Source organism: Camarhynchus parvulus, chromosome 22 (genome assembly GCF_901933205.1).
Source record: "Camarhynchus parvulus chromosome 22, STF_HiC, whole genome shotgun sequence".
Taxonomy (NCBI): Eukaryota; Metazoa; Chordata; class Aves; order Passeriformes; family Thraupidae; genus Camarhynchus; species Camarhynchus parvulus.
The window spans coordinates 4765826-4792754 of NC_044592.1; the positions used below are offsets into that span (position 1 = coordinate 4765826).

At 65.5% G+C, this 26929-nt stretch overlaps 4 protein-coding genes across 9 annotated transcripts; 3 read left to right on the forward strand and 1 right to left on the reverse strand.

Annotated features, from left to right (window-relative positions):
• Nucleotides 1-10673, forward strand: DBNL (drebrin like). 3 transcript variants are annotated; one of them, XM_030964117.1, is made up of 14 exons: nucleotides 1-135; nucleotides 447-502; nucleotides 1661-1773; nucleotides 2120-2194; nucleotides 2484-2630; nucleotides 3064-3141; nucleotides 3777-3928; nucleotides 4503-4560; nucleotides 5006-5074; nucleotides 5171-5273; nucleotides 6674-6778; nucleotides 8533-8636; nucleotides 9323-9428; nucleotides 9680-10673. In XM_030964117.1, the coding sequence occupies exons 1-14, from the start codon at nucleotides 53-55 to the stop codon at nucleotides 9817-9819; spliced, it is 1389 nt and encodes a 462-aa protein (XP_030819977.1). In that variant the 5' UTR covers nucleotides 1-52; the 3' UTR covers nucleotides 9820-10673. The 3 variants fall into 3 exon arrangements, with proteins under 3 accessions (XP_030819977.1, XP_030819978.1, XP_030819979.1); XM_030964118.1 differs by having other exon boundaries at nucleotides 3780-3928; XM_030964119.1 differs by lacking the exon at nucleotides 6674-6778.
• A 1334-nt stretch (nucleotides 10674-12007) lies between these two features.
• Nucleotides 12008-19025, forward strand: AEBP1 (AE binding protein 1). The gene is given in 22 exon segments (XM_030964104.1): nucleotides 12008-12302; nucleotides 12406-12816; nucleotides 13039-13083; nucleotides 13444-13515; nucleotides 13671-13757; nucleotides 14124-14228; nucleotides 14321-14410; nucleotides 14844-14912; nucleotides 15071-15145; nucleotides 15221-15330; nucleotides 15431-15475; nucleotides 15477-15571; nucleotides 15659-15743; nucleotides 15820-15964; nucleotides 16053-16141; nucleotides 16367-16490; nucleotides 16565-16761; nucleotides 17051-17230; nucleotides 17308-17647; nucleotides 17737-17876; nucleotides 17949-18048; nucleotides 18136-19025. Coding segments are annotated over 22 exon segments (3396 nt in total). The 5' UTR covers nucleotides 12008-12058; the 3' UTR covers nucleotides 18684-19025.
• On the reverse strand, nucleotides 18985-24468 carry POLD2 (DNA polymerase delta 2, accessory subunit). Its single transcript, XM_030964111.1, has 11 exons — nucleotides 24261-24468; nucleotides 23472-23713; nucleotides 21607-21728; nucleotides 20977-21100; nucleotides 20790-20904; nucleotides 20430-20628; nucleotides 20245-20325; nucleotides 19799-19956; nucleotides 19563-19690; nucleotides 19385-19486; nucleotides 18985-19307 (listed from the first exon to the last, which is right to left on the reverse strand). The coding sequence occupies exons 2-11, from the start codon at nucleotides 23689-23691 to the stop codon at nucleotides 19150-19152; spliced, it is 1407 nt and encodes a 468-aa protein (XP_030819971.1). The 5' UTR covers nucleotides 23692-23713; nucleotides 24261-24468; the 3' UTR covers nucleotides 18985-19149.
• LOC115912538 (saposin-C-like) lies at nucleotides 24186-26705 on the forward strand. 4 transcript variants are annotated; one of them, XM_030964131.1, is made up of 6 exons: nucleotides 24186-24234; nucleotides 24867-24987; nucleotides 25573-25697; nucleotides 25774-25920; nucleotides 25998-26170; nucleotides 26605-26705. In XM_030964131.1, the coding sequence occupies exons 2-5, from the start codon at nucleotides 24948-24950 to the stop codon at nucleotides 26163-26165; spliced, it is 480 nt and encodes a 159-aa protein (XP_030819991.1). In that variant the 5' UTR covers nucleotides 24186-24234; nucleotides 24867-24947; the 3' UTR covers nucleotides 26166-26170; nucleotides 26605-26705. The 4 variants fall into 4 exon arrangements, with proteins under 4 accessions (XP_030819991.1, XP_030819993.1, XP_030819990.1 ...); XM_030964133.1 differs by lacking the exon at nucleotides 24867-24987 and having other exon boundaries at nucleotides 24209-24270; XM_030964130.1 differs by lacking the exon at nucleotides 24186-24234 and having other exon boundaries at nucleotides 24495-24987.
• Nucleotides 26706-26929: the final 224 nt, after the last annotated feature.

A 26929-nucleotide genomic window follows, 5' to 3' on the forward strand; every position in this document is an offset into this window, starting at 1 on the left:
TGCCACCGGCGGGGCGGGCCCGGCGCTGCCGGCGGGCGGAGCGGGCGCGGCCATGGCGCTGAACCTGGCCAAGAACGGGCGGGCGCTGCAGGAGGCCTACGGGAGCGTGGTGGCCGCGGGCAGCCGAACCGACTGGTGCGGGACCGGGGGCGGGACCGGGGGAACCGGGAGGGGATGGAGGGGGATGGATGGGGAGGGGGCTCGGGGGGGCCGGGGTGGGGGATGGGCCCGGGGGGGCTGGGGAGGACAGATGGGGGGGCGGGGGACGGGGGGTGGGGTTGGGGGGATGTGGGGTGGGTGAGAGGGGTTGTGGGGGCATCAGGGGGTCCCTGGGGGGATCAGGGGGTCCCTATGGGGTTCTGCACTTCACAAGGTGCCAGGGGTGTGTGAACACCCCAGATAAGCACTAAAGCTGGTTAAAAATCCCATTTCTGCCTTAATTTTAGGGCCCTGTTCACTTATGAAGGCAACAGCAATGACCTGCGAGTGGCTGGCTCCGGAGGTGAGGATTTTGATTTTGGGGACCATCCCCTGTTTCCAGGGTCTGGGGGCTGATTTTGGGGACCATCCCCTGTTTCCAGGGTCTGGGGGGTTCCTGGGCTCACCTCACTGCACCTGCCTGAGATTTTGGGGGGTTTTAATCCCTGAGGGGCTTTTGGGGTTTTTTGGGGGGTTTTAATCCCCTTGGGGGCTGGGAGCTGTGTCTGGGGGGTTTTGGAGTGAGGACCACGGAGCAGAGCCTCTCTGCCAGCTCTGCTTCCCCTTCCCTGTCCTTTTCCCCCTCTCCAGAGGATCCCCGGGTTGGATCCTGGCTGCTCCTTGCACCCCTGGGGTGTTTAAATCCCGGATTTGGGCAGGGCCACGCGCTGCTCCGAGCCACTCGCTCAGCTCTGACCCTGCTCGGTGCTCCCAAAGCCCCTCGTGCCCGATTCCCTCCTTCCTGCCATTCTTCTTGTTTGTTTCGTGCCTGAGACACCCCTGGCCGGGCAGCTGAAGCCTCCAGGAAGCAGCAGCAGCACGTCCAGGCTGGGGATTTGCATCCCCTCATCCCTCCCCAGCTTCTCCCTCAGTTCCCAGGAGCTTTTCCCAGCCTCTGGAAGTTCCTGGCTCTGGTGGAGCCCAGGGCTTTGGTGCCGGGGAGTTTTGTTGAGGAAGACTGGTGTTGGGTCTCAAATGAGGATTTTGGGGGAGTTTTTGGGGTTTTTTGGGTTTTTTTGGGGTTTTTTGGGGAGTTTTGGGGGTTTTTTGTGGGTTCTTTTGGGGAGTTTTGGGGGGCTGCAGAGGGTGTGCCCCGAGCTCCCCCCAGCGTTCTCTCGCCCACCCAGCTCCAGCCTTCCAACCCCCAACTTCCCTGCCGGGTTTGGAGCCAAATTTAGAGGCAAACCATGAATGTTTAATGGGCAGGAGGAAACGATCCGGGTGGTTTGCAGAGCAGGGTGAGCTGTGCTGGGCTCGCTGCTCCTGCCGGCGCTGGGAAGGGGCAGTGGCTCCTCTCCCAGTGCCCAGGGGGGACGAAGGCTGCTGGGGCTGGTGTGGAACGCTCAGGTTCTGTGCTCTCAGAGCAGGCACAGAGGGGCTGGGGGGGCTCTGGGGGGACTCTGGCTGCTCCCCCCGGGCTCAGGGCGGGCTGGGCTCACCCCTGTGCTCCCTCCCGGGGCAGAGGGGGGCCTGGAGGAGATGGTGGAGGAGCTCAACAGCGGGAAGGTGATGTACGGCTTCTGCCGCGTCAGGGACCCCAACTCGGGGCTGCCCAAATACGTCCTGGTCAACTGGGTGAGTGGGGACAGAGCTGGGGACAGCTTGGGGACAGCTCTGGGTGAGTGGGGATGGCTGGGGACAGCCCTGGGTGAGCTGGGGACAGCTGGACAGGCCTGGGACAGCCCTGGGCAAGTGGGGAGAGCCCTGGGGACAGGCGTGGGGACAGGCGTGGGGACAGCTGGGACAGCCCTGGGTGAGCTGGGATGGGATACCTGAGGTGCCCAGCCTGGAGAGGAGGCAGCTCGGGGGCATCTCAGAGCCCCCTGCAGTGCCTTGGGGGGCTCAGGGGGGCTGGGGAGGGGCTCGTGCAGCCCCGAGTGCCCCCCAGGGGGCTCAGGTGAGCTGCTGGTGTCTCCTGCAGACCGGTGAAGGTGTCAATGACGTGAGGAAAGGAGCCTGTGCCAACCACGTCAGCACTGTGGCCAACTTCCTGAAGGTCTGAGCCTGCTCTGCCCTCCCTCAGTGAATGTTTTGGGTAGGGGGGACCTCAGACCACCCCCCTCTGCCCCCCTGCCGCCCTCAGGGACATTTTCCAGTAGAGCCCCTTGCCCAAATGATCCCCCTGGGTGTCTCCTCCTTTTCCCTGCCCTGGGAGCTCTGGGGCCCAGGCAGGAGCTCCGGGGCAGCTGCTGGGTCTGGGGGCTCCCGGGGCGAGCCCTGAGCCCCTGCTGGGTCTGGGGGCTCCCGGGGCGAGCCCTGAGCCCCTGCTGGCTCCTCCTGCTCAGGGGGCTCACGTCACCATCAACGCCCGGGCAGAGGAGGACGTGGAGCCCGAGCTCATCATGGAGAAGGTGGCCAAGGCCTCGGGGGCCAACTACAGCTTCCACAAGGAGAGCAGCAAGTTCCAGGACTCAGGGCCCCAGGCCCCCGTGGTGAGCTGGGGCAGGGGGGCTTCTGGGAGCCTCTGGGGCCGCTTTGGTCCCACGGTGGAAGGGGCACCCTGGGCATTGGCCCTCTGTGGGATGGTCAGCCTGGGGAATAAAAGGGTCCAGGGGGAACTTGGGGCCCCTTCCAGCACCTGAGGGGGTTCTGGCCCACCCAGTGCCACCCCTGCCATGGCAGGAACACCTCCCACCATCCCAGGTGGCTCCAAGCCCCGTCCAGCCTCGCCTGGGACATTCCAGGGATGGAGCAGCCACCTGTGCCAGGACCAGCAATTCCCCAGCGTTGACAATGTGAACATCACTGGCCTCACCAGCCCTCCTTTAAACAAAGCATCGGGTTATGGGGATTCTCAGGGAGGGCTGGTTTGGGCTGATGTGTGACAAAAGGTGCCAGAAAGGTGTTTTGTGTGTGTCTGCTCAGGGCTCTGTGTACCAGAAGACAAACGCCATGTCCGAGATCAAGAGGGTCAACAAGGACAATTTCTGGGCCAAAGCAGAGGTGGGTGCACGTGAGCACAGCGTGTCTGGGGGTAGCTGGAGCTTGTTCTCCACTCTCGTTCCAAGTCCTGCCCGGGCCCAGGGACGGCAGAGCTGCTGCCCTGGGTGCTCCCCGAGGAGGGGCTGCAGGTGCTGCTCCATCTCCTGCGTCTCACCTGGCTCTGGCTCGGGGAGGGCGGGCTGGGCTGGATCCCAGCTCCCAGCAAACCCCAGCTGGGTGGGGAGACCGGGCTTTGACTCTGCAGGCTGCTCCCTCTGTCCTTGCCTTGCACCTGGGGTTTTATGGGCTTGAGCAATAACGTGTGAACCTTCTGACTGGAAAAGTGCCCTGGGACGTGCGTGCCCTGGGACGTGCTGGGTGCCCTGGGATGTGCTCTGCGTGTCCCAGGGATGTGCTCTGCGTGTCCCAGGGATGTGCCATGTCCTTGGGACCAACCATGTCCTCCCCTGGGATGTGTGCTGTGTGCCCTGGGATGTGCTGCGTGTCCCAGGGATGTGCCGTGTCCCTTGGACCCGCTGTGTCCCCCAGCCCTGCCGTGTGCCCGGGGTGCAGAGGGCTGGGGGGCTCGGAGCCCGGGCAGTGGGACCCCCGGCCCTGTGAGCCCCGCAGCCCACCGCGTGTGCCCCGTTCCCCAGAAGGACGAGCAGGAGCGGCGGCAGGAGGAGCGGCGGCGGGCGGAGCAGGAGCGGCAGCGCCTGGAGCAGGAGCGGCGCCAGCGGGAGCTGCGGGAGGCGGCGGGGCGGGAGCGGCTCTGCCAGGCCCGGGCCAGCGAGATCGAGGCGCACAAGTGAGCGGGGTTTGGGGGGATCCCTGCCCCTCCTGCCCTGCAGCGTGCTGCCGCCCCGGTCGCTGCCTCCCCGATCCATCCCCCGCTCCAGCAGCGTTTGTTCCTCACGGAGGGTGGGTTCTGTGCGGGATTCCTGCAGGAAATCTCCTGTAAGAGAACAGATTGGAGGGGATCCTGATCCCGCTGTGCAGGGAACATCTCCCAGCATCACTGATTGCCCATGGGTCCTGCTCCAGGGCTCTCCCCCTTTTGCTCCCCAAACTCTTGCCTGGCGCCCACGCCCCTGTTTTGGGGTGTCAGAGGTCAGGGAGCTCCAGCCCCACAGGGATGGCTCAGGGAAAGCTGCCCAGCTCCCATATGAGGTGCTCATGTCCCTGTCCCCAAGGAGATCTCCCTGGAATGATCCCAGTGCTTGGAGCAGCTCCTGCCCCTCTCGCCCTGCTCCTCTGCTCAGGGGTGGCTGCAGCGCCTTGTCTGGCCCTGCAGTGAGGGGCGGCCTTCACGTGCTATCCCTGGACCTGGCACGATGGGGTGAGGTCTCCAATGCTCACTTTTAACCCATTTGTGCCCACAGGAGGCTCCAGCAGCAGCAGGAGGCTGAGAGCAGGGACAGGGAGCAGCAGCAGCAGTGGGTGAGCTCTGTGCTGGCCCCAGGCGAGGTTTGCCCAGGGTGGAGGGGACAGGGCGAGTGCAAATGGCCCCCGGGTTGCCCAGAGGAGGTTTAAGTTGGACATTGGGGAAATTCCTTCATGGGCAGGGCTGTGCAGCCTTGGCACAGCTGCCCAGGGCAGAGTCCCCGTCCCTGGGGGATGTCCCAGCTGTGGGGATGTGGCACCTGGGGACACGGGGCAGGGGTGGCCGTGGCAGTGCTGGGGAGCAGCTGCACTCTGCTCTCGGGGGTTTTCCCACCCAAAATCATTCCCTGACCGCGTGACACCAAGCCCAGAATTCCCACATCTTCCTCCCGGAGCCAGGCTCCCTCCTCATCCTCCCTGGGGCCCGAGGGGGCGGGAGGGGGCTCTGGCAGGGCTGCAGGGGTGTCTGGTGGCCCAGCCGTGTCCCCGTCCCCCGGTGCAGAAGGAGCACGCCGAGGAGGATGAGGCGCGCCAGGGCGTCAGGAGGAGCCAGTCGGTGGAGAAAGCCCAGGTGGGGAATTCACCTGTCCGCCGGGGCAGGGGGGCTGCCCAGGCCCTGCCCCGTGTCCCCGGGCCCTGACTGACCCCGTGCCCCCTCCCCGGGCAGGAGGCAGCCACGCTGATCGCGCAGAGAGCCGTCAACCCCCGAGACATCTTCAAGCAGAGGGAGAGAGCGGGGCCGGGGGACACGGGGCTGCCAGCACAGCCAGGTATGGCCTGGGGACACTGCCAGGGGCCTGGGGACACAGCCAGGTATGGCCTGGGGCACTGCCAGGGGCCTGGGGACACTGCCAGGTATGGCCTGGGGATGCCAGCATAGCCAGGTATGGCCTGGGGCTGCCAGCACAGCCAGGTATGGCCTGGGGACACTGCCAGGGGGACAGGGCAGTGCCTGGGGACACTGCAGGGGGCTGGGGCAGTCCCAGGCCCCCCTGGGTCCCTCTGCCTGAGGAGGGGTCCCATGGGGCAGTGATATTGAGGGGCCACAGCAGCACACTGCTGTTCTTTGCTCTGTGTCCGGCCCCAGCCAAGTTTTAATCACAAAGACAGCAGATTTCCAAACTCTGATTCCCCTTCTGAGCCTTGAAGTTATTTTTTATTTTTTTTTAATTGGAGTTCAACCTGTTAACACCAGGAAAACATCATTATTGCAATCTGTCCCCACTGAATGACATTTCACCCGGATTTTTGCACTGCCCCAGCCAGGCAGAGCCGTGTGCTGTCAGCAGGGCCTGATCTGATCTCTCAGACAGAAATCAGGAAGTTTGCAAGGCAGAGCTGAGAGCAGCTGAGGAAGTGGCTGTGACTCGTGACACCCCTGGGTGACTGCCTCCTCCTCCTCTCCTCAGCCCAGCCCCCTCCAAAGCACCTTGAACTGATCAGAATAATCACTTCCACTTGGTGACAGGAGCAGGGATCCTGTGCCTTGGGCAGGCACACCCTGGGGGGGAGAGGAGGGGATGCCAGGCTGGGAAAATGCCTTTTTTGGTGGTTGAAAATGCCTTTTTTGGTGGTTGAAAATGTCTTTTTTGGTGGTTTGGATGGTTGAAAATGTCTTTTTTGATCATGAGGAGAGACCGACTTTGAGGTGTTTCATGGAGGAAAGTGAGATAAATGCCCTGGAGTTGATCAGAGATAAGGGTGGGCAGGAGTCCTGGTGCTCGCAGGGCTGATCCAGGAATTCTCCTCAGCTTTTGTTTGGTTTGGAGGTGGAGATGAGGAGATAGCAGCCCAGTTACCTCCTGCCACAGGAAATGCTCTGGCAGGAACCCGTTTGCATCATCCCCTCCCAGTCTGTCTGTGGCCTTCCCTGCAGAGTCACCACGGGGAGCCAGAGGCTGCCGCTCTCCCTCCTCCCCTGAAACACATTCATTCATTCATTTATTAATTTATTCATTTATTCATTTGTTCTTTACATTTCTCCTTGGCTGCTGCTGCAGCCAGTTGCCAAACTTGTTCTGCACAGCCAGGGCTGGAGCTGGAAAATCCTGCTTGGGAGGGTGAGGCAGCAGCGTGGGGGTGCCCGGGGGGCGGGGGGACCCTGAGCAGCCCCTTCCCCTCTGTGTGTGCCCCGGGGTCCCTCCCTGAGCAGCCCCTGCTCTCCCCTCAGGCAAGCTGCGCAGCCCGTTCCTGCAGAAGGAGCTGAAGCCCAGCCCTGCCTCCCCCAGCAGGGATGTCTGGGGGTCCCCCCCGGGCTCCCCAGGCCCTGCAGCAGGTTGGTGCTTGGCTCCCTGCTCTCCCCAGGGCTGCTCCCCTCCTCTCTCCAGCTGCATCTCTCACAAATTCGGGCGTTTGGAGATTCCATTTGGTTCTTGCCCCTGGGCTCTGCCTGCAGCCAGGGCTGAGGGTGGTGCTGAGGGTGAGGATGGTTCCTGCTTGTCCTCAGGTGCCAAGGCCAGGCTGGGCACTGGGGTTTGGAGCTCCTGGGGCACGGGGAGGTGCCCCTGCCCAAGGCAGGAGGGATCTTTTGGGTCCCTTTCAACCCAAATCATTCCAGCATTCCCTGTGCTGATTCAGAGTGGATACCAGGGGTGGTTCAGAGTGGATACCAGGGGTGATTCAGAGTGGATACCAGGGGTAGGTTCAGAGTGGATACCAGGGATTCATGGTTTAGTTTTGGTTGTTTATAGTGTTTGTTTTGAGTGGGTACCAGGGGGATGTCAGAACCAGGGGTGATTCAGAGTGGATACCAGGGTGATTCAGAGTGGGTACCAGGGGTGAGATAGAGTGGTACCAGGGTGATTAGTGGATACCAGGGGTAGGTTCAGAGTGGATACCAGGGGTGATTCAGAGTGGATACCAGGGGTGATTCAGAGTGGATACCAGGGGTGTTCAGAGTGGATACCAGGGTGATTCAGAGTGGATACCAGGGGTGATTCAGAGTGGATACCAGGGGTGATTCAGAGTGGGTACCAGGGGTTGATTCAGAGTGGGTACCAGGGGTAGGTTCAGAGTGGATACCAGGGGTGGTTCAGAGTGGATACCAGGGGTAGGTTCAGAGTGGATACCAGGGGTGATTCAGAAGATAAGTAGTTCAGAGTGGATACCAGGGGTGATTCAGATGGAGTAGTAGGTTAGAGGGTACAGGGTAGGTTCAGAGTGGGTACCAGGGGTGATTCAGAGGGTACCAGGGAGTGGATTCAAACCAGGGTGATTCAACCAGGGTGATTCAAATACCAGTAGGTTCAGAGACCAGGAAAAAATACCAGGGTAGGTTCAGAGGGATAGCAGGGGTAGGTTCAGAGGGATACCAGGGTGATTCAGATGGATGGTGGTACCAGGGGTGATTCAGAGTGGATACCAGGGGTAGATTCAGAGTGGATACCAGGGGTAGGTTCAGAGTGGATACCAGGGGTAGGGTTCAGAGTGGATAGGAGGCTGGTGAGCCCCTGGCACAGGTGACACCATGGCTGCCCCTGGGTCCCTGGCAGTGCCCAGGCCAGGCTGGGCAGGGTTTGGAGCACCTGGGGCACTGGGGGTGTCCCTGCCCTGGCACTGCCCAGCGCTCTGGGCAGGAATTGACTCCAGGCAGGGCTGGCTGTGCCCAGGGCGCTCCCCGTGTGCTGTGGGTGGCACTGAGGGCTGCCCTTGCCCCCAGATCACGGAGGCACGGGTGGGTTGGGCTGGGCAGGGGTCTCAGAGAGCACCCAGCTCCCCCCGGGCCGTGCTGGGCTCCAGCCCGGTGTCCCCAGGCCACTGTCACCACTAGATGCTGCTCTTGGCCAGGGCTCTGCTCCAGCCCCTCCCTCCGTGGCAATTATCCCATCCGGAGCCAGCTTGTGCTCATCCCTCCCCTGCCGGGGGCAGATCTGTCCTTTGTGCTCCCCTCTGCTCCCCAGAGCCCTCCTCACCCCGTCCCTGCCCGGGCGGGGGTCCCGGGAACCCCCCGGCTGAGCCTGGTGTGACCCCAGCCCGGGCAGGGGAGGGGACAGGGCCTGGCCTGGTGACAGAGCCCTGGCTCCTCCTCAGGACGGGACTCCGGCTACAGCTCTGGAGTGCCCGGCTCCCACGGGGAGGAGAACCTGTACGAGGAGCCCCCCGAGCCCTCGGCCATCTACGAGGAGCCCCCCAAGGTGAGTCTGGGGTCCGGCTCTGGGTGGGGGAGCGTGGCTTGGCCCATCCCTGGGGTGAGCTGGAACTGAAAATCTGAGCGGAAACCACTGGAAATGGTGGAACCCCAGAGCTCAGGGGTGCTCAGAGCTCAGGTGCTGCTGTGTCCCCTCCCAGTGCAGCCGCTGGTGCTGAGTCCCTGGCACCCCCTGCACCCCAGGGCTGCTCCAGCTGCTGTCAGAGCCAGCATGGGGAGAGGATCCACACCAGCCTCCTCCAAAGCCCTTTCTCCTCCTCCTCCTGCTTCCCTGCCCCTCTGGTTTGTTCCCCAAACCATCAGCATTCCAAGCGTTTTCTCCTTCTGGAGCTTGTCTGGGGGTGTCCAGCAGGTTCCAGGGGATCCCGGGGCGGTGGGCTCAGTGATCCCCTCGGCTCTTCCTGAGGAAAGCAAACCTCAGCCAGCTCAGGCTCTGCCAGGAGGGTTTCAGAGGCTGGAGCTTGTCTGTTGGGCGATGAGCCTTGGCTCTTGGGCTCAGAGCTGCTTTGCTCCCGTGGCACAGCTTCCCTGGAGCCCAGGTTTTGTTCCAGAGGGCACCCAGAGCCTCCAGCCCCAGCTCCCCCGGCCTGGGGGGCTGATGGGCATTGCTGGGCATTGTTCTCTTCCCTCCCCCCGTTCTCCTGCTGATGCTGCTCCCTCTCCCTCCCGAAGGAGCAAGCTGAGGATGCCAAGTACGACTACAGGGTGGAGTACCAGGAGCCCCCAGAGCTGGCGGGGAAGGGGCTCTGTGCCCGGGCACTCTATGACTACCAGGCTGGTGAGACGCTCTGAGCCACTGCTGCCCCTGTCCCCAGTCCCTCCCCGGCTCTCCCAGAGCCCCTTCAGGCCCTGGAAGGGTCTCCCTGGAGCTTTCTGTGCCCCAGGGGAGCATTCCCAGCTCTCCCAGTGTGTCTCCATGGCAGAGGGGCTCCAGCCCGTGGGGCAGCTCCACGTCCCCGTTACCCTGAGACCCCAGGGCTGGGGTGGCTCGGGTGCTCTGCCCCCGCTGCCCCCTGTGTCCCCTTGCAGCTGATGACACCGAGATCTCCTTTGACCCCGAGAACATCATCACCAACATCGAGATGATCGACGAGGGCTGGTGGCGCGGCTTCGGCCCCGACGGCCACTTCGGGATGTTCCCCGCCAACTACGTGGAGCTGATCGAGTAGGGGGCTGCTGGGGGGCTGCTCCAGACCCCGAGCCCACCCAGCTCCTGCCTGCTCTTCCAACGACACGTGGCTTTTTCTTCTTTCTCTCTCTCTCTCTCTCAGTGAAGTGCCATTCCCCAGTCCCTCGGCAGTGGGGCCCCCCAGGAGCTGCCCCCTGTCCCCCCCAGCTGCCCTTGGGTGGGGGGAGGAAGGGTCCCATCCCACCCTGAGCCCTCCTCCCTTGGCTCTGGGGTGTGACAAATCCCTCACGGGAATTTTCAGGGAACAAATTAAAAAATTACCTCCCCCTGTGCTCCCTCCCTGCTCTCCCTCCCGTGACCCTGGACCTGCCACAGCCACACTGGACTTTCCCAGGCTCATTTCATTGGAGAGGCTCAGCAGAGTAGTTCTGGGGTCCTGCAGGGTCTGACATGAGCAGGAGAGTGGCTCCTGGCCCTGCTCCCCGGCCGCACCCTGAGCTCACCGCGTGTGATCATCCTGTGTTCTCCTCCCTGCTCTCCCCCTGTTCCCTCACCCCAAACCTGCTCTGGGATTTGAACTGGGAGTGAAAATCCTCCCCTGCAGCACAGACCCAGCCTGGCCAGGTGCGTGGGACCCCCTCCCCAGCCCAAACTCACTGTGAACAAGGAAAAGCCCAGCCCAGCCCCTCCCTGGAGTTTCCTGCCCTGCTGTCACTTTAGGAGTAAAAGGAGAGAAAGGCTTGGGGGGTCCCAGCTGAGCCCCCCTCTGAAGGCGCTGGGGGCCGTGGTGGCTTCTCCGAGTCCCTCCCCGAGCTCCTTCTCCTCCCTGCTGCCCCCGGCCCTCCCCAGCATCAATAAAAGGGCTTTTCTTTGGCGATGGATGCAGCGGGCTCCTGCTGGGGAGTGGGCAGGAGTGCCGGGCTTTGGGGAGGTGCAGGGGCCCCCCAGCTCCGGGCAGGCCCCAGCATTGCTGGGCAGTGAGTCACGGCCGGGGGGGCCACGCGTGTGCCGGGGGGGCCGAGCTGCCACGTGGCCCTGCCCCCGGCGGGGCCCGGGGAGCCTGCGGGGCCGGGAGGCGGGGGGACACCCGGGACACCCCCAGCATCGTCCCCGGGGGCGGCCTCGGTGTGCTCCCCCCAGCCCGAGCCCCAGCCCTGCCAGCTGGGGGGTCACACGTGTGTAATGTGTGTGCAGAGCGTGTGCAGTGTGTGCCCTGCGTGTGCAAAGCGTGTGCAGTGTGTGCCCTGCGTCCCCTGCGTCCCCTGCGTGTGCAGTGTGTGCCCTGCGTCCCCTGCGTCCCCTGCGTGTGCAGTGTGTGCCCTGCATCCCCTGTGTGTGCAGAGCGTGTGCAGTGTGTGCCCTGCGTGTGCAGTGTGTGCCCTGCGTCCCCTGCGTGTGCAGAGCGTGTGCAGTGTGTGCCCTGCGTGTGCAGTGTGTGCCCTGCATCCCCTGCATCCCCTGCGTGCAAGGTCCTTGTGCCCTGCGTCCCCTGCGTGTGCAGGAGCCCCGGGCACTGCCAGGCGTGTGCAGGGTCCCTGTGCCCTCTGTGACCCATAGTCCCGTGTGCTGTGTGTTCTGGGTGTGCGTGGGATCTCGTGTGTGATCTGTGTGTGTACAGGGTGTGCCGGGGTACAGGGGCACGGGGCTGTGGGGGCACAGATGGTGCCGGATTTGGGGGCACAGACACACAGGCGGTGCCAGGTACGGAGGCACAGGGGCACAGGTGGCGCTGGGTGTGGGAGTGCAGGGGGTGCCGAGGTACGGGGGCACAGAAACACGGGGCGTGCTGGGCACAGGGGCACAGGTGGTGCCAGTCTGGGGGCACAGATGTCCAGGCGCTGCCATGTGCCCGCCCGTTCCGGGATCGCGGTGCCGGTGCCAGCCCCGGCGCCCTTTCACGGCACCTGGGGCCGGGCTGGCGGCACCGGTGTCCCGCCGGTCCCCGGGCCGTGCGAGCGCTGATGCAGCGTCAGACCCCGCGAGCTGGGCCCCGCACGGCGCCGGTGTGGGCTCGGTACCGGTCCCAGACGGTCCCGGTGCCGGTCCCAGTGCCGGTGCCAGGCAGCGCGGGTTCCCGGCAGTCCCGGTGCTGATCCCGGTGCCGGTGCCAGCGCGGGTTCCGTGCGGGCTCCCGGTGCCGGTGCTCGTCCCGTCCGGTGCCATCCCGGTCCCGTTCAGCGCCGGTGCCGGGCGGGTCCCGCCCCCGGCCGAGCGCCGCCCCCCGCCCGCCCTCGCGGGGCTCTCGGGGCTCTCCGGTACCGGGGCCGGTGCGCGGCGCGATGGTCCCGGCGGGGCCACCCCGCTCCTGCCTGCTGCTGACGGCCGCGCTGCTGCCGCTGCTGCCGGTACCGGCACCGGGAGCGGCCCCGGGGCCCCCCGCGCTCACCGACGCCGAGATCGAGGCGTTCCTGCGGGGCTTCCTCGCACCCGGGGACGGCGGGGACCCGGACGGGCACCGGGACGGGGACGGCACCGAGCTGGGCTTCGGCACCGCCCTCAGCACCGGCACCGGCACCGGCACGGGTGAGTGATGGGCACCGGGATCCAGGGAGCGGGACGGGGCTGCCCCGGGCCGGGCCCGCCGCGCTCACCCCGCTCGGCCGCCGCTCCCCCTCTGTCCCCGCAGGCGCTCCGGGGTCGCTGCCGGAGCCGGAGAAACCCAGGAAGGGCAAGAAGGAAAAGCCCCCCAAGAAACCCAAGGAGAGACCCCGGGGCCCCAAGAAGGACAAGGACAAGGACAAGGAGCGGGGCAAGAGCAAACCCCCCAAGAAACCCAAGGAGAAGCCACCCAAAGGCTCTGAAAAAAACCCAAAAGGCTCAGAAAAACCCCCAAAAGGCTCCGAAAAGCCCCCAAAAGGCTCTAAAAAGCCCAAGGAGAAGCCACCCAAGGCCACCAAGGTCTCTGGCAAGAAGCCACCAGTGGCACCGAGCCCCCCCACTATCCAGCAGCCCTCGCAGGGCAAGGAGGATGAAGAGATACCCGAGTTCCTGGAGCCTTCTCACAAGGAGGAGGAGGAGGAGGATGGAGGTGTCCGAGGTGGGGTTTGGGGGCACCCGTCTTGCCCCTAGTGGGGTCGGGGTTGGGGTGTCAACCCAACAGAGCTTCACCCCATGTCCTGGCAGCACCCCACAGCTGGCCGGGCTCCGTCACCCTGGGTTTCCCCTCTGTCCCCCCACTTTCCTTCCCACTGTGGGGCTGGGGGGCCAGGGCAGGGCCTGGGGTGGCTGTGCCAGCCCCTCACTCTGTCCCTGTCCCCAGGAGAGCAGGAGGAGCCGGGCCGGGAGGACTGGAGCCCTGAGCCAGGTGAGAGCCCAGTCCCAGGGCCACCACCCTGTGTCCTGGGCACGCTCCTCTGCAGGCCAGGGCCGCCGCTCTGCACCCTGGGGCCATCTCCTGGTGTCATGGGACTCCCTCCCTGTCCCCAAATGCCACCTTCCTGCACCCCATGTCACCTTCCTTTGTCCCAGCACCATCTCCCTGCACCCAGTGCCATCCCCTTGCTGCCAGGGCCACCTCCCTCCTCCCTGGTGTCCCTGCCCTGCTCCCAGGTGTCACCTCCTGTGTGCCCCAGGGCCACCACCCTCAACTCAGGGCCTCCCTCCCGGTCTCAAGTGCCACCTCCCTGCTGTCCCCTGCCTCACCCCCCGTGTCCCTCCTCCGCAGAGGTCCCCGAGGAGCCGGAGCCCCCGACCCTGGACTACAACGAGCAGCTGGAGCGGGAGGACTACGAGGACTGTAGGGAGCTGGGCGGGCACCGGGGGGGCACCGGGGGGCACTGGGGGGCACTGGGGGCACTGGGGGGCACTGGGGCACTGGGCCACCGATGGGGGGAAGGGAGGAAACGTCCCCCTGCCCTCAGCACACAGCAGTGCCACCCTCTGTGTCCCCAGTCGAGTTCATCCGGAGGCAGCAGAAGCCCCCCAAGCCCCCGGGCAGGAGGAGACCCGAGCGGGTGTGGCCCCAGCCCGAGGAGACACGTACGTGGTGGGGGGGGGGACACGGGGCTGGCGCCCCTCAGGGTGACACTGGGGACTGTCCCCGACCTTGGGAACCCAGGGTGACGTTGGGGACAGTCCCCAGCCTTGGGAACCTTGGGGCAGCTGGAGCTGGGGTGGACATGGGGACAGCGTAAGGGGTGTAGGGACCCTGTAGGGTGTGGGGGTCTCTTGGCAGCACGGGGGTCCTGTGGGGACACAGAGACCCCTGCAGGGACATGGGGACCCTGTGGGGACATGGGGACCCAAAAGGGAAATGTGGGTGCCCCGGGGGGGTGCTGACCCCATGGGGACCCTCTGGGGACCCTCGCTGCCTGCCCATCTCCAGCACAGCCCCTCCCCCCGCAGAGCCCGAGGAGCCCCCCCCGCGGCCCCCCCCGCCGCCCCCCCTGCCCGGCCCCGTGACCGAGGGCGACTACGGCGAGGGCTTCGAGCCCCCGGACTACGACGACTGTGAGTGAGCACGGGAGGGACGGGGAGCCCCAAACGCCCCCATCCCTGCCCCCCATCCCCAGAAGCTGCCCAGCCCCCCCTGTGCCCCCCAGGGTCCTACGGGCTGCCCCCCCCCACCAAGCCCCACGAGCACCTGGACAAGGAGGACGGGATGGAGACGGATGAGGAGAAAATCAGAGCCTGTGAGAGGGGTGGGGGGGCTGGGGGTGGGCTGGGGGGACACGTGTGCCCCAGGGTCGATGGCAGAGCCACAGGGAGGGTGGCATGTCCCTAGGCTGGGTTCCATCCCCGCGGTGGGTGGCACATCACCAGGGTGGGTCACATGTCCCGTGGTCAGTGGCATGTCCCTGGGACAGGTGACATATCTGCGTGGTGTCACCTCCCTGGAGTGGGTGTCACGTCACCAGGGTGGGTGTCATGTCTTCAGGGAGGGTGGCACATCCCTGGGGTGGGTGGCGTGTCCCTGGGGTAAGTGGCATGGCTGCATGGTGAGGGAGGTGGCATGTCCCCGGGGTGCGTGTCACACCCCTAGCATCAGTGCACATTCCTGGGGCGGGTGGCATGTCCTTGGGGCTGGTGTCACTGTCCCTGGGGTGGGTGTCACCTCACCAACAGCGAAGCCCAAGAAAGAGGAGGAGGAGGAGGAGGAACGCTGGGCGGAGGAGAAGGGCCAGGACCGCAAAGGTGGGTGCTGGCCCCCATTCCTGTCCCCTCACACCCAAAGGTGGGTGCCAGCCCCCATTCCTGTCCCCTCACACCCAAAGGTGGGTGCCAGCCCCCATTCCTGTCCCCTCACACCTGTCTCCATCCCTGCTCCCTCACTGTGCCTTCTCCTTTGCCAGGAAAACCCAAAAAACCAGGAGGGAAGAAGTGGGATCCAGAGGAGGAGGAATGGGCCCCTCCAGCAGAGAAGAAAAGTGAGTGTCCCCATTGCTGGGGTGACAGGGACACCCTGCTGGGGGGGGTGAACCCCTCACCCCTGCTGTCCCCAGGGTGTCCCCCAATCGGGCTGGAGTCCCACCGCATCGAGGACGACCAGATCCTGGCCTCGTCCATGCTGCGCCACGGGCTGGGCGCCCAGCGCGGCCGCCTCAACATGCAGGTGAGGAGGGGCACCCCAGCCCCTGCCCCACGGCGACACCCCAGCCCCTGCCCCATGGTCACAGTGACACCCCCTGCCCACGCCCCCTCCCTCTCCCCAGGCGGGCCCCAACGAGGAGGATTTCTTTGACGGCGCGTGGTGCGCTGGAGGACGACAGCCGCGCGCACTGGCTGGAGGTGGACACGCGCCGCGTCACGCTGTTCACCGGGGTCGTCACCCAGGGCCGCGACTCCCAGATCCAGTACGGCCACCCAGGGCTGCAGCCGGGGACCTGGGGGGGGCAGCAGAGTGGGGACCCCCGTCCCAACCTGTCCCTGTCCTCCCACAGCGATGACTTTGTCACCAGCTTCTACGTGGGCTTCAGCAACGACAGCCAGCACTGGGTGATGTACAGCAACGGCTACGAGGAGATGGTGGGGACTGTTCTGGGTGGGTGACAGGGCAAACGCGGGGAGGGAGTCTCTGGGGTACATCTCTCCCTCCTGGCAGATGTTTTATGGCAACGTGGACAAGGACACACCGGTGCTGAGCGAGTTCCCTGAGCCCGTGGTGGCCCGCTACATCCGCATCTACCCCCAGCGCTGGAACGGGAGCCTCTGCCTGCGCCTGGAGGTCCTGGGCTGTCCCCTCTCGGGTAACAGTCACCCCAAAGCAGCCTGGGGGCCGCAGGGGTGGGACCCCTGCAGCCATCCCCCGCTGCTCTGTCCCTGTCCCCTCCACAGCTGTCAGCAGCTACTACACCCAGCAGAACGAGGTGACCTCCACGGACAACCTGGACTTCCGACACCATTCCTACAAGGACATGAGGCAGGTGGGCACTGCTGAAGGGCAGGATCCTCTGTAGGGCATGGGACACCCGTGGTGGTGGGATCCTTCACGGTGGTGGGATCCTCCATGAGGAGTGGGCACCTCTGTGGGGCATGGCATTCTCTGTGGTCGTGGGCATCTTCATAGGGTGGGACCTCCATGGGTGTGGGATCCTCTGCAGCTCTGAGCTCATTCCCCAAGCACTGCCCCATGTCTCCCCACCCTGCAGCTGATGAAGGTGGTGAATGAGGAGTGTCCCACCATCACCCGCATCTACAACATTGGCAAGAGCTCACGGGGGCTGAAGATCTACGCCATGGAGATCTCCGACAACCCGGGCGAGCACGAGACGGGTGAGGGGGGTGTGAGGGACCGGGGCCCCCAGCCAGGGTCCCGGGTGTTTGCTGACCCTGCTGGGCCCCTCCAGGTGAGCCCGAGTTCCGCTACACGGCGGGGCTGCACGGCAACGAGGCGCTGGGCCGGGAGCTGCTGCTGCTGCTGATGCAGTTCCTGTGCAAGGAGTACCAGGACGGGAATCCCCGCGTGCGGGGCCTGGTCAGCGACACCCGCATCCACCTGGTCCCCTCCCTCAACCCCGACGGCTACGAGCTGGCCCACGAGGCGGTGAGGGGGCCACGGGGCAGTGGCATGGGGCAGGGGAGCAGCAGGGGAGGATTTGGGCTGCTGGGGTGGGCTGTGGGGCAGTGGGATGGGATGGGATGGGATGGGATGGCAAAGCAGTAGGATGCAGCTCCCTCCTCACAGCTCACCAGGGCCCTGGGCTGGCTGCAGGGCTCCAAGCTGGGCACCTGCGATGTGTCAGGGAAGGGGATGGGACCTGGAGCAGTGGGATGGCATGTGGGTGGTGGGATGCAGCCCCCCTGGACTCACCAGTGTCCTGGGCTGCCTGCAGGGCTCCGAACTGGGCAACTGGGCACTGGGCCATTGGACAGAGGAAGGCTTTGACCTCTTTGAGAACTTCCCCGACCTGGCCTCAGCACTGTGGGCAGCCGAGGAGAGGCGGCTGGTGCCCCACCAGTTCCCCAACCACCACATCCCCATCCCGGAGCACTACCTGTCCGAGGATGCGGCGGTGAGTGCGGCACAGGGCACAGGGCCGGGGACAGAGTGGCAGGGGGTGACATTTCATGCCCTGTGCCCGCCTCACAGGTGGCAGTGGAGACAAGGGCTGTGATGGCGTGGATGGACAAGAACCCGTTCGTGCTGGGAGCCAACCTGCAGGGCGGGGAGAAGCTGGTGTCCTTCCCCTTCGACACGGCCCGGCCCAGCCCCCCGACGCCGGCGGCTGCCCCCCGCCCGCTGGACTACGAGGACGAGCGGCCTGAGCTGCAGGAGACCCCCGACCACGCCGTGTTCCGCTGGCTCGCCATCTCCTACGCCTCGGCACACCTGAGCATGGCCGAGACCTTCCGCGGGGGCTGCCACGCGCAGGACGTCACCGACGCCATGGGCATCGTGCAGGGCGCCAAGTGGCGGCCCCGGGCTGGCAGTGAGTTGGGGACACTGGCCTGGCTGCCCCACAACCCGGCCACTGGCAGGTGAGCGAGGGGCTGGGTGGGCGTGTCTGTGCTCTTGCAGGTATGAATGACTTCAGCTACCTGCACACCAACTGCCTGGAGCTCTCCGTTTACCTGGGCTGTGACAAGTTCCCCCATGAGAGCGAGCTGCAGCAGGAGTGGGAGAACAACAAGGAGTCTCTGCTCACTTTCATGGAGCAGGTGTGTAGTGGGACGTGACCAGAGCTGCCCCAGTGTCCCACACAGTTCCACTCAACCCTCTCCGTCACCCAGACTCACCGGGGAATCAAGGGTGTGGTGACAGACCAGCAGGGAGAGCCCATTGCCAACGCCACCATTGTGGTGGGGGGCATCAACCACAACGTCAGGACAGGTGGGTACTGTGAGGAGCTGGCAGGGCGCTGGCAGCACTGTGCCACCCCCACCCCACCCCACCCACCCTGCTGCCCCCCAATTGCAGCCAGCGGCGGGGACTACTGGCGCATCCTGAACCCGGGCGAGTACCGCGTGTCGGCGCGGGCCGAGGGCTACAACCCCAGCGTCAAGACCTGCCACGTGCTCTACGACATCGGGGCCACCCAGTGCAACTTCGTGCTGTCCCGCTCCAACTGGAAGCGCATCCGGGAGATCATGGCCATGAACGGGAACCGGCCCATCCGCCGCGTGGTGCCGGGCCGGCCCATGACACCCCGCGAGCGGATGAGGCTGCGGCTGCGCCTGCGGCACCGCATGCGGCTGCGGGAGCAGCTGCGGCTGCGGCGCCTCAACGCCACCACCACCAGCGGCAGCCCCACGGCCGCCCCCAGCACCGCCCTGCCCTTCCCCTTCAGCAGCACGGCCTACACGCCCTGGAGCCAGGAGCCACCCACTGCCGGCACCTGGGAGATGGACACCGAGACAGAGGTGGTCACCGAGCTGGTGACAGACACGGAGGGCTGGGAGCTGCACACGGGCACGGCGCAGCCCCTCACCACAGCTGAAACCTACACCATCAACTTCGGGGACTAGGGACACTACAGTGACACTACAGTGACCGCTCACTCTGCTTCAAGCCTCGGTGGGACGCTTTGGCATCCAACACCTTCCCTGAGCCCAGGCAGCTGTTCCAGATGGGCTCCAGCCCCTCACCTTGCTGCTTCCCAAGGACTGCAGGCATTGTCGCCAACAGCTGGCTGCTGTCAGGGACACGCTGCCCCATCCCCCGGAGCCGGGCAGTGCCAGCCCACTGTCCGTGTCCCAGTGGGGTGGCAGGGGTGGTACTGCTCTCCTGGGCAGGGCCCATGGAGGCGGGCACAGCCTTTCTCCCCTTCCATACAGTTTTTGTTACACAAATAAATCAAGTTGTATTGGTATGAACATCTGGTCCCTCCAGTGCTTCCCCAGCTCTGTCACCCTCCCAGACGACAGAGAACGACAGTGGGTGCCAGGACCCCTTGAGGGGTGGGGGCTCGTGCAGTCTGTGCCCTCCCTGTGGTCAGTGTCCAACGTCCATGTCCCTGTCCTCAGTGTCAGCCCCGAAGCTGGAGAAGGTGATGGGCTGGCAGCTGAGGTCACGCAGGTTGATGAGGCAGGCGGTCTGCGTGGCACTGAAGTCCGGCACCATCACCAGCAGCACCCGCTGCCCCTCCTTCCCTGCAAACACAGGTGGATGTCAGGCAGAGGAGCCCCCCAGCAGCCCGAGAAGGGTCTGGGGGTGCTGTGAGACCCACCTTGCAGCAGCTTGGACTGGAAGCGGGGCATGTTGCCGCAGAAGTAGACGTGAGGGCACTCGGTGAGGATAAACGGGTCAGATTTGTAGAATGGGTAACAGCCTGGGGAAGATGGGAATTAGGGGGGGAGCCCCTGGCAAAACCCCCCCATTCAACAACCCCCCAGCCCTCACCATACCCAGGGTGTCTGGGGCCGTGGGGCTGATGTGTCCCGCCAGCAGTGTCCACTCCAGGATCTCCAGGTAGTCGTCCATGCTGCTGTACTTGAAGATATCACTGATGTTCTGTCCCGATGTCCCTAAAAACCTACATTATGGAGGAAAGAAGGGGAGTTTAGATGCTGGGCGTGCTGGGACGTGTCACTTGGTCCCATTGCTGGCACTGAGAGCCAGCAGAGCTGGCAGGTTTGCCTACCTGACCCCGTCCAGGCTGGCCTGGTAGGGGTTGGTGACGAGGCTCAGCGTGGCGTAGGCGCTGGCCAGGGGCAGCATGCAGCGGTGCAGGGGCTGCTGCGGCAGCGTGTAGTTGGTGGGGTCAAACTCGCCAGGCATCACGTCCACGGGCACGGAGGTCTGTGGGCAGAGTGGAATCAAACCCCCCTCCAAGGGGGCTCAGGGCAAAGCCCTGGTGTCACTGCTGCTCCTTTTCCCCAGGACACCCTGCTCGGCTTCATTAAGGATCCCAGGAGAAGGATTTGGAGCTGGGCTGTGATCTACCTCCCCATGTGGAGCGCTCAAAGGGAAGCTGAGTGCTGGGGAAAGGGGTTCTGCCACCCTACACCGAGGACTGCTACCCCGCCTCAGGAACAAGGCTCCCTCCCCCAGAGGAACCCGACTTCCTGGCCAACCCTGAGCACTCACACAGAGCTGCAGCAGGATCTCATCCAGCATCTTCACAGCCTCCACACTTGCAGCCTGCGTCTTCTTGGTCAAGTACTTGGCCTGGGTAAGTAGGCAGACGTGAGGGACAGCCCTGCACGCCCTCTGCCCCCTCTGCACACCCTCCCAGTGCCCCAGGCGAGGCCGCAGCCCTCTCCTTGCTGTACCTTGTTGATGGTGTCTCGGCTCTGGGTGTTCTGGCTCAGCAGATTCCCGGCCAGGATGACTCGGGTGATGTGGGCAGCACAGCTCTGCTCGCCCTCTGCGCCCAGCTGCCCCGTCACCATGTCCACCAGCAGCTGAGTGCTCAGCAGGGCCTCCCCACTCATACTGCCCAGCCCCAGCCCCGAGGCCAGCAGCACGAACCTGCAGGGATGGAGAGGCTCAGTGAGCCACACTCCCAAGCTGAGGGGCTTCAGAGAGCCAGGGCAGGGGGCCCAGACCCCCTGGGAGCCCCCCTGGCACAGGGGCTCAGGGATGCAGCAGGGACAGTGCCAGCCCCAGTCCTGCTGCTGCTGCTGCCTCACCGGTCGGAGCTGGGCCCGCTCCAGGGCAGCGGGGGCGGCAGGTCGGCCAGGCAGTGATCCTCCACCAGGAACCTGCCATCCTCTTCCTCACAGCCGTACACAGCCACGATGGTCCCTGCAGCACAGCAGGCAGGCACTCAGCCCCAGCCAGCCCCTGCAGAGCCACCAGAGCCACGCTGTCCCTCACCTGTCACCAGCCTCTGCACGTCAATGGCTCCCTCCAGCTTGATCCTCTGCAGCTCGTCCTCCAGCATCAGCTCGTCACAGGGCTGGATGTACTTGGGCAGGGGGGGCTGAGGCACCAGGTTGTACTGCGAGCGCACAGGGACAGCTCTGGTGGCCTCAGCGAGGACCAGCAGCCCCCAGGGACCCTCCCCAACCCCAGCCCCCCACCACCAGTACAGCCAGCATGCCAGCTGGGGGAGCTGGAACCCCCCGGATGGGCTGGTCTTACTCACTGAGATAGAGTGGTGGAAAATGGGTGGGGGGACAGACGGACAAAGGGTGGGTTTAGACTGGATATGGGGAAGGAATGTGAGGCTGGTGAGGCCCTGGCACAGGCTGCCCAGAGCAGCTGTAGCTGCCCCTGAATCCCTGGAAGTGTTCAAGGCCAGGATGGACAGGGCTTGGGGCAACCTGGGCTAGTGGAAGGTATCCCCACACGCTGGCACCAAGGTGGCATCCAGGGCCAGGCCATCCTGCTCAAATGTCTGCCAGTTCCCTGGCTACAAGCAGCACAGGGAAGCCATGGTGAGCTCTCAGGTGGGCTGGCACAGCCCCCTGAGCTGTGTGGAGGAGGAGGGGGTGAGCCCATTACCTCCTCGCTGATCTCCTGCAGGATGGAGGGCTGGAGCTGCATGGCCTTGAAGAGCGTCCCCACCACGCAGCACTTCTCTCCCTCCCGCAGCTCCGAGAGCCTCCGCAGGGCAATGTCCTCCCCTGTGGAGACACGGGGCTCAGGTCAGCGGCCCCGCGGTGGTGGCAGGCGGGGCAGGGCTGGCGGGAGCAGCTGCAGGGCCCCGGTGCTGGGGAATGTTGGGAGCCTCCTGCCTCTCCTCTCCTCGAGGCACGGCGCCCAGCAGACATGTGTGGGCCAGATGGGGCCGAGGAGCATTCCAGAGCCTGCAAGCCTGCAGGCATTTCCTCTGTGCTGGGGGGAGAGCTGGGTCACCATGCTGTGCTCAGCTCCCACCACCAGCTCAGGGCTCCAGGAAGGGCCCAGGATGCACCCTGGGCATGGGGGCTGCTGCTCCTGCTCCCCACCCCGGGGATGACCCAAACAGGAGATCACCCAGCACCCCCAAACCTGACCTCCGCCAGGGCCAGATCCTCTGCGCCAGATCCCTGCTGGAACTCAGGATCCCCATCGCTGCCAGAGAAGGTCCTGGCATGCTGACAGGGCCCTGGGCTTTAGGCAGGGATCCACAGGGGATGTAGGCTGGGAGAGGAGCAAAAATCTCCCCAGCCCAAAACTGGGGACCCAGAGGTGCTCCAGCCCCATCCAGTGCATGTCCTCCCATCCAGGATGTGGCTGTGGGACTGTCATTCCCCATTTAACCCAGCCTGTGAAGTCCATCCTGAGCCTGAGGCCCTGCAGAAGAGCAAGGAACCTGCTCCTGGTCTCCTCTCCCAAAACAACACTGCCTGCACCAGCTCCTCGTCCTCTCTGGGTGACATTTCTCCTCCCCAAAACCCCACTCTGCTCATCACACGCTGCTGAACGTGACCCCCGTCCCAGGGAGAGCACCCCGCTGCCATGCCTGGCACCCCACACTGGAAACAAGGCTTCCCGAGCCCAGGAATGCAAACACTCTGAGTCAGAACAAAAACAATCCCGTTGAAGTTTCTTATTTTTGGCTCAAGCTCCCCAAAATGTGTGTTCGGGGGGAGGGGGCTGTGCACTTCCTGCTGGGAGACAAAACCCCAAAATCTGGTCCCATCCCAGGACTCCGGGAGGTGGAGCTTTACAAACCACTGGCTCCTGTCACACTTGGCAAAGCCCAACCAAGGAGGGACATCTGTAGCGGGACCAGCACTGGCCTTGCCTCCACACAGCCCACGGGGCTGGGGAGAGCACAGGAGCTGTGCTGGCCCAAAAGCTCCCACTGAAGGGCTTTTTGCCCATAGAAGGGCAAAGCTGAAGGAAATTCGATCTCGGGCCGGGGAGGGGGGGCAGAGCCCCGGCAATGTTGCTTCATCCCGCGGATGGAAACTCTGAGCGAGGGTCCCACCCGCAGAACCACAACCCCCCAGGACAGGAAACAGCCCCCCCAGCACCTCTCACCCCCCCTGCACCCTCCTGTGCCCCACTTCCTGGCCTGGGCCCCCAGCCCCACCCTGACAAACCTCACACTCAGCTCCCGCTCCCCAAAGCGTGTGGGGGGACGTGACAATCGTGGTCTCCCTGCCCTGGGGCAGTTTTCCCCTCCCCTGGGGCAGTTTTCTTCCCTTCCCTAAGGCAGTATTTTCCCTGAGCAGTGTTTCCCCAGGGCAGCGATTTTTTGCAGTGTTTCCCCTTTCCCCCGGCAGTGTTTTCTCCTGGGGCAGTGTTTTTCCCAGCGTTTCCCCTCTCCCCCGGGCAGCGCGTTCCCCTGGGCAGTGTCCCCCTGTCCCCCCAGAGCAGTGTGTTCCCCGGGGCAACATCCCGCTCTCCCCCCGGGCAATGCGCTGCCCGCCGCTCACCCCAGCGGCCGCGGGCGCGGCGCTCCAGGCGGGGCCGCATGCCGGCCAGGCGCACGGCGTACACGTGGGCGTACTGCCGGCAGAAGCTGCGCTCGCCCAGCCGGAACGGCTGCGACAGGTCCGAGTACCCCGCCACCGCCAGCCGGGGGAAGGTGGGGGGCTCGCCCGAGGGGGGCGCCAGCAGCCCCTGCGCCGTGGGGGCCGCCTGCTCCGAGAACATCCTCGCGGCTGCGGCCACGGGGCTGCAAAACAAACCGGGCAATTGAGGATGTGGGTCCCGCCCGGCCATGGCTGTCACCCCAAGGCACAACAGTCGCCCCGAAAATGATCCTTCCACCCCCAAAATACAAACCGCGCCCGGGTCTGACCCTCCCTGTGCACGCTGCACCCCTCAGCCCCCCCTCCTCCCACCCAGGCCATCCCCAGACCCACCCTGGTGACCGCACCATCCTCTCCCACGATCCCCCCCCCGAGCAGGACGCCTGAAGCCCCCACAAAGTGCACCTCGGCCGCCGGATCCCCGCAGGCCCCTCTCCCAAAGGGACCCAGGCCCTGCACAGCCCCCTGGCCATGCCCCGCAAACACTCTCCGTCTGGCACGATCCCCCTCCCCGCGGCGCCGGGAACCCCCCGAGGCCACAAGAGCCCCCCAGACCCCCAGCCCCCCAGCCCCCCTCAGGCTGCGGCCCTCACAGGACCCCCAGCCGGGTCTGCCCGCCCCCAAACGGGCACAGCCGCTCGGCCGCGGCCCGGGGCTCCCGCCGGTGAGGGGTCCGAGGCCGATCCGTACCGGATGGGGGGTCAGAAGCCGGTCCGTGCGCGGTCAGGGGTCAGGGTCAGGGGTCGGTCCGTGCCGGGTCAGAGGTCGGAGGCCGGGGGTCGCCGCCGGTACCGGGGCCCGCCATGGGGGCGGGGCCGCGGTGGGAAACGGCGCGAAGGCCGCAAACACGGAAGCGGTGCGGCGCGCGGGGAAGTGACGTCAGAGCCGCCGCGGGAACGGCGGGGGGCGAGACCCCGCGGGGGGGGGACATGGCGGGGACCCGGACAGCGAGAGACACCGGGACCGACCGGAACCCATGGGGTGGAGGGCACACCGGCACCGACCCCCGAGGGGACACCGGGCCCTTGCGCTCCCCAGAGCCCGGAGGGGGCCGGCAGGAGCCGGGACGGACCCCCCGGTAGGGCCTCGGGGGTCCGGCCGGGCCCTCCCCGCCCAGCTCTGGGGCGGTGTCCCTGAGGGGCGAGGCTGGGGGTGCTGGGGGTGCCGAGCTCCCCGTGTCCCCCCCGAAGCCCTTCCCGCGGGGGTGGAGCTGTGAGGCAGGAAGGGCCCTGCGAGCAGCTGTGCTTGGGTTTAAGGGGGTTGGGGTTTTGGGGTTTCGGTCCCCCACCCCCACAGCCCGCGGCCCCGCTATAAAAGAGGTCAGCACGCAGGCAGTCACCAGGGCCAGGCAGTGTCACCTGCTGTCACCGGCTCACCATGGCTCCCACCCTCCTGCTGCTCTTGCTGCTGCTGGGAGGTACCGGGACCGTCCTGCCTCCCCGGGGGACAGGCACCCCGAGGGGAGGGGACAGGACACAGGGGGACAATGGGGATGGCAGCTTGTGTGACTGAGCTGGGGGGCTGGGGTCTGTGTGGGCACCTGTGTGGCGGGGGGGGGTTGTGAGGACGGGGTGGGATTGAGAACTAGTGGGGAGTCTGTGTGGCAGGGATGGGGTTGTGAGAGCTGTGTGCCGGGGATGGGGGTCTGTGCAGGGACAGGCACTCGGGGGTGTGGGGAGGGTCTGTGTGTGCCAGGGATGGGGCTCTGTGCAGGGACAGGCACTCAGGGGGTGTGAAAGGACAGGGGGACAGGCAGGAGGGAGGGTGGGGTCTGATGGGAACAAGCAGCAGGGGGTGGCAGGGATGGGGTCTGCCTGAGGACCCAGGGATGATGGGCACGGTGCCCATGTTGGCACCTGGGGATGTTTGGGGACATGGGGACCTAGGAACGGTGGGAACAGGCAGGAGGGATGGTGGGGATGGGGCTGAGTACCTGGGGCTGGTGGTTTAGGGGTCTGGGCACCCACCCTGCAGCCACGCTCACCGTCCTGTCCCCCTGCAGCAGCTCAGGCCACGGCCCCCCCACCCTGCCAGGGTGACCCCAGCTCCTGGTGCTGGGACACGGCCACGGCCACGCGCTGTGGCTGGGAGCAGCTGTGCCAGCACCTCCGGGACAGCCTGGCCCTGGTGAGCACCCAGCCCCGAGCACTGCCAGGGCCACCCGGGGGTGCAGGCAGCCCTGAGGGTCTGTGTGTCCCCACAGGGGGATGTGGCTGACAGGAATGACGTGGCCGATGGGGACAGCGTGGCTGACGGGGACAGCGTGGCACAGGGCAGGAGGATCAAGTGCCGCGTGTGCACCAAGGTCCTGAAGAAGATCCAGGCGCTGGCAGGTGACGACCCCGACGAGGTGAGGGGTGATGAGGGCCTGGGGGGCCGGGCGGGGGCCTGTCCCTGTGTCCCCCTGACCTGTGGTGGCTTTGGCAGTCGGCGGTGCAGGCAGCTCTGCAGAAGGGCTGCCGGGCGCTGGGCCGGGCCGTGGGCAAGCGGTGCCAGCAGCTGGTGAGCAAGTACCGGGAGCAGATCAGCGAGGGGCTGCAGAACGGGGACCTGCCCCAGGACATCTGCGCTGCCATCGGCCTCTGCCGCTCCTGAGCATGGTCAGTGCCCACCTGCATCCTGATCCTGCATCCCATGGGCTCATCCTGCACCCCACATCCTGCATCTCCATCCCATACCCCATGTCTCCTGCCCTTTGTCCTGCACCCCACATCCTGAACCCACATCCTGCACCCATATCCTGATCCTGCACCCCATGTCCCAGTCCTGCACTGTGTCCTGAGCCCTGCATCCTGCCCCCCACATCCTGATCCCATATCCCCCCTCTGCATCCCACACTTTGCACCCCACATTCCTCACCCCACACCTGCCGGAGGGGTGGGAGCATGCTTGGTGTTTCAGAACCCTCCCTGCTGCACTCTGCAGGGTGGGGGTGAGCCAGGTCACCCCCCAGTGCGTGGTGGAGCAGGGGGAGGGCTGGAGGAGCTGCTTCCACTGGCCCCGAGTCACCCCCTGCTCTTTCCTTTCTCCACAGGCACAGCCCCGAGTGCCCCCAAACCCGACGCCCCCCCAGCCCCGATGGCCCCACAGCCCAGCCATCCCCCTCCCCACAATAAACTCCCTCCTCTGGCTCCAGGATCTCGTTTGTCTGCCCTGGGGGGACACGGTGACAAGGGTGAATGGCACCAGGCACTGGCAGGGGACAGCCTGGCCCTGGCCTGCCCCCAGCAGGGGCAAGGTGGCACCAGAGGTGCCAGCAGTAGGGTGGGCATGTGTCCCGTGTGGGCTGGGGTGAGCGGTTCCCTTCACACACCCGGGTGGTGCTGGCTGTCACTGTCCCCTCTCCGTGCTCCCCATGC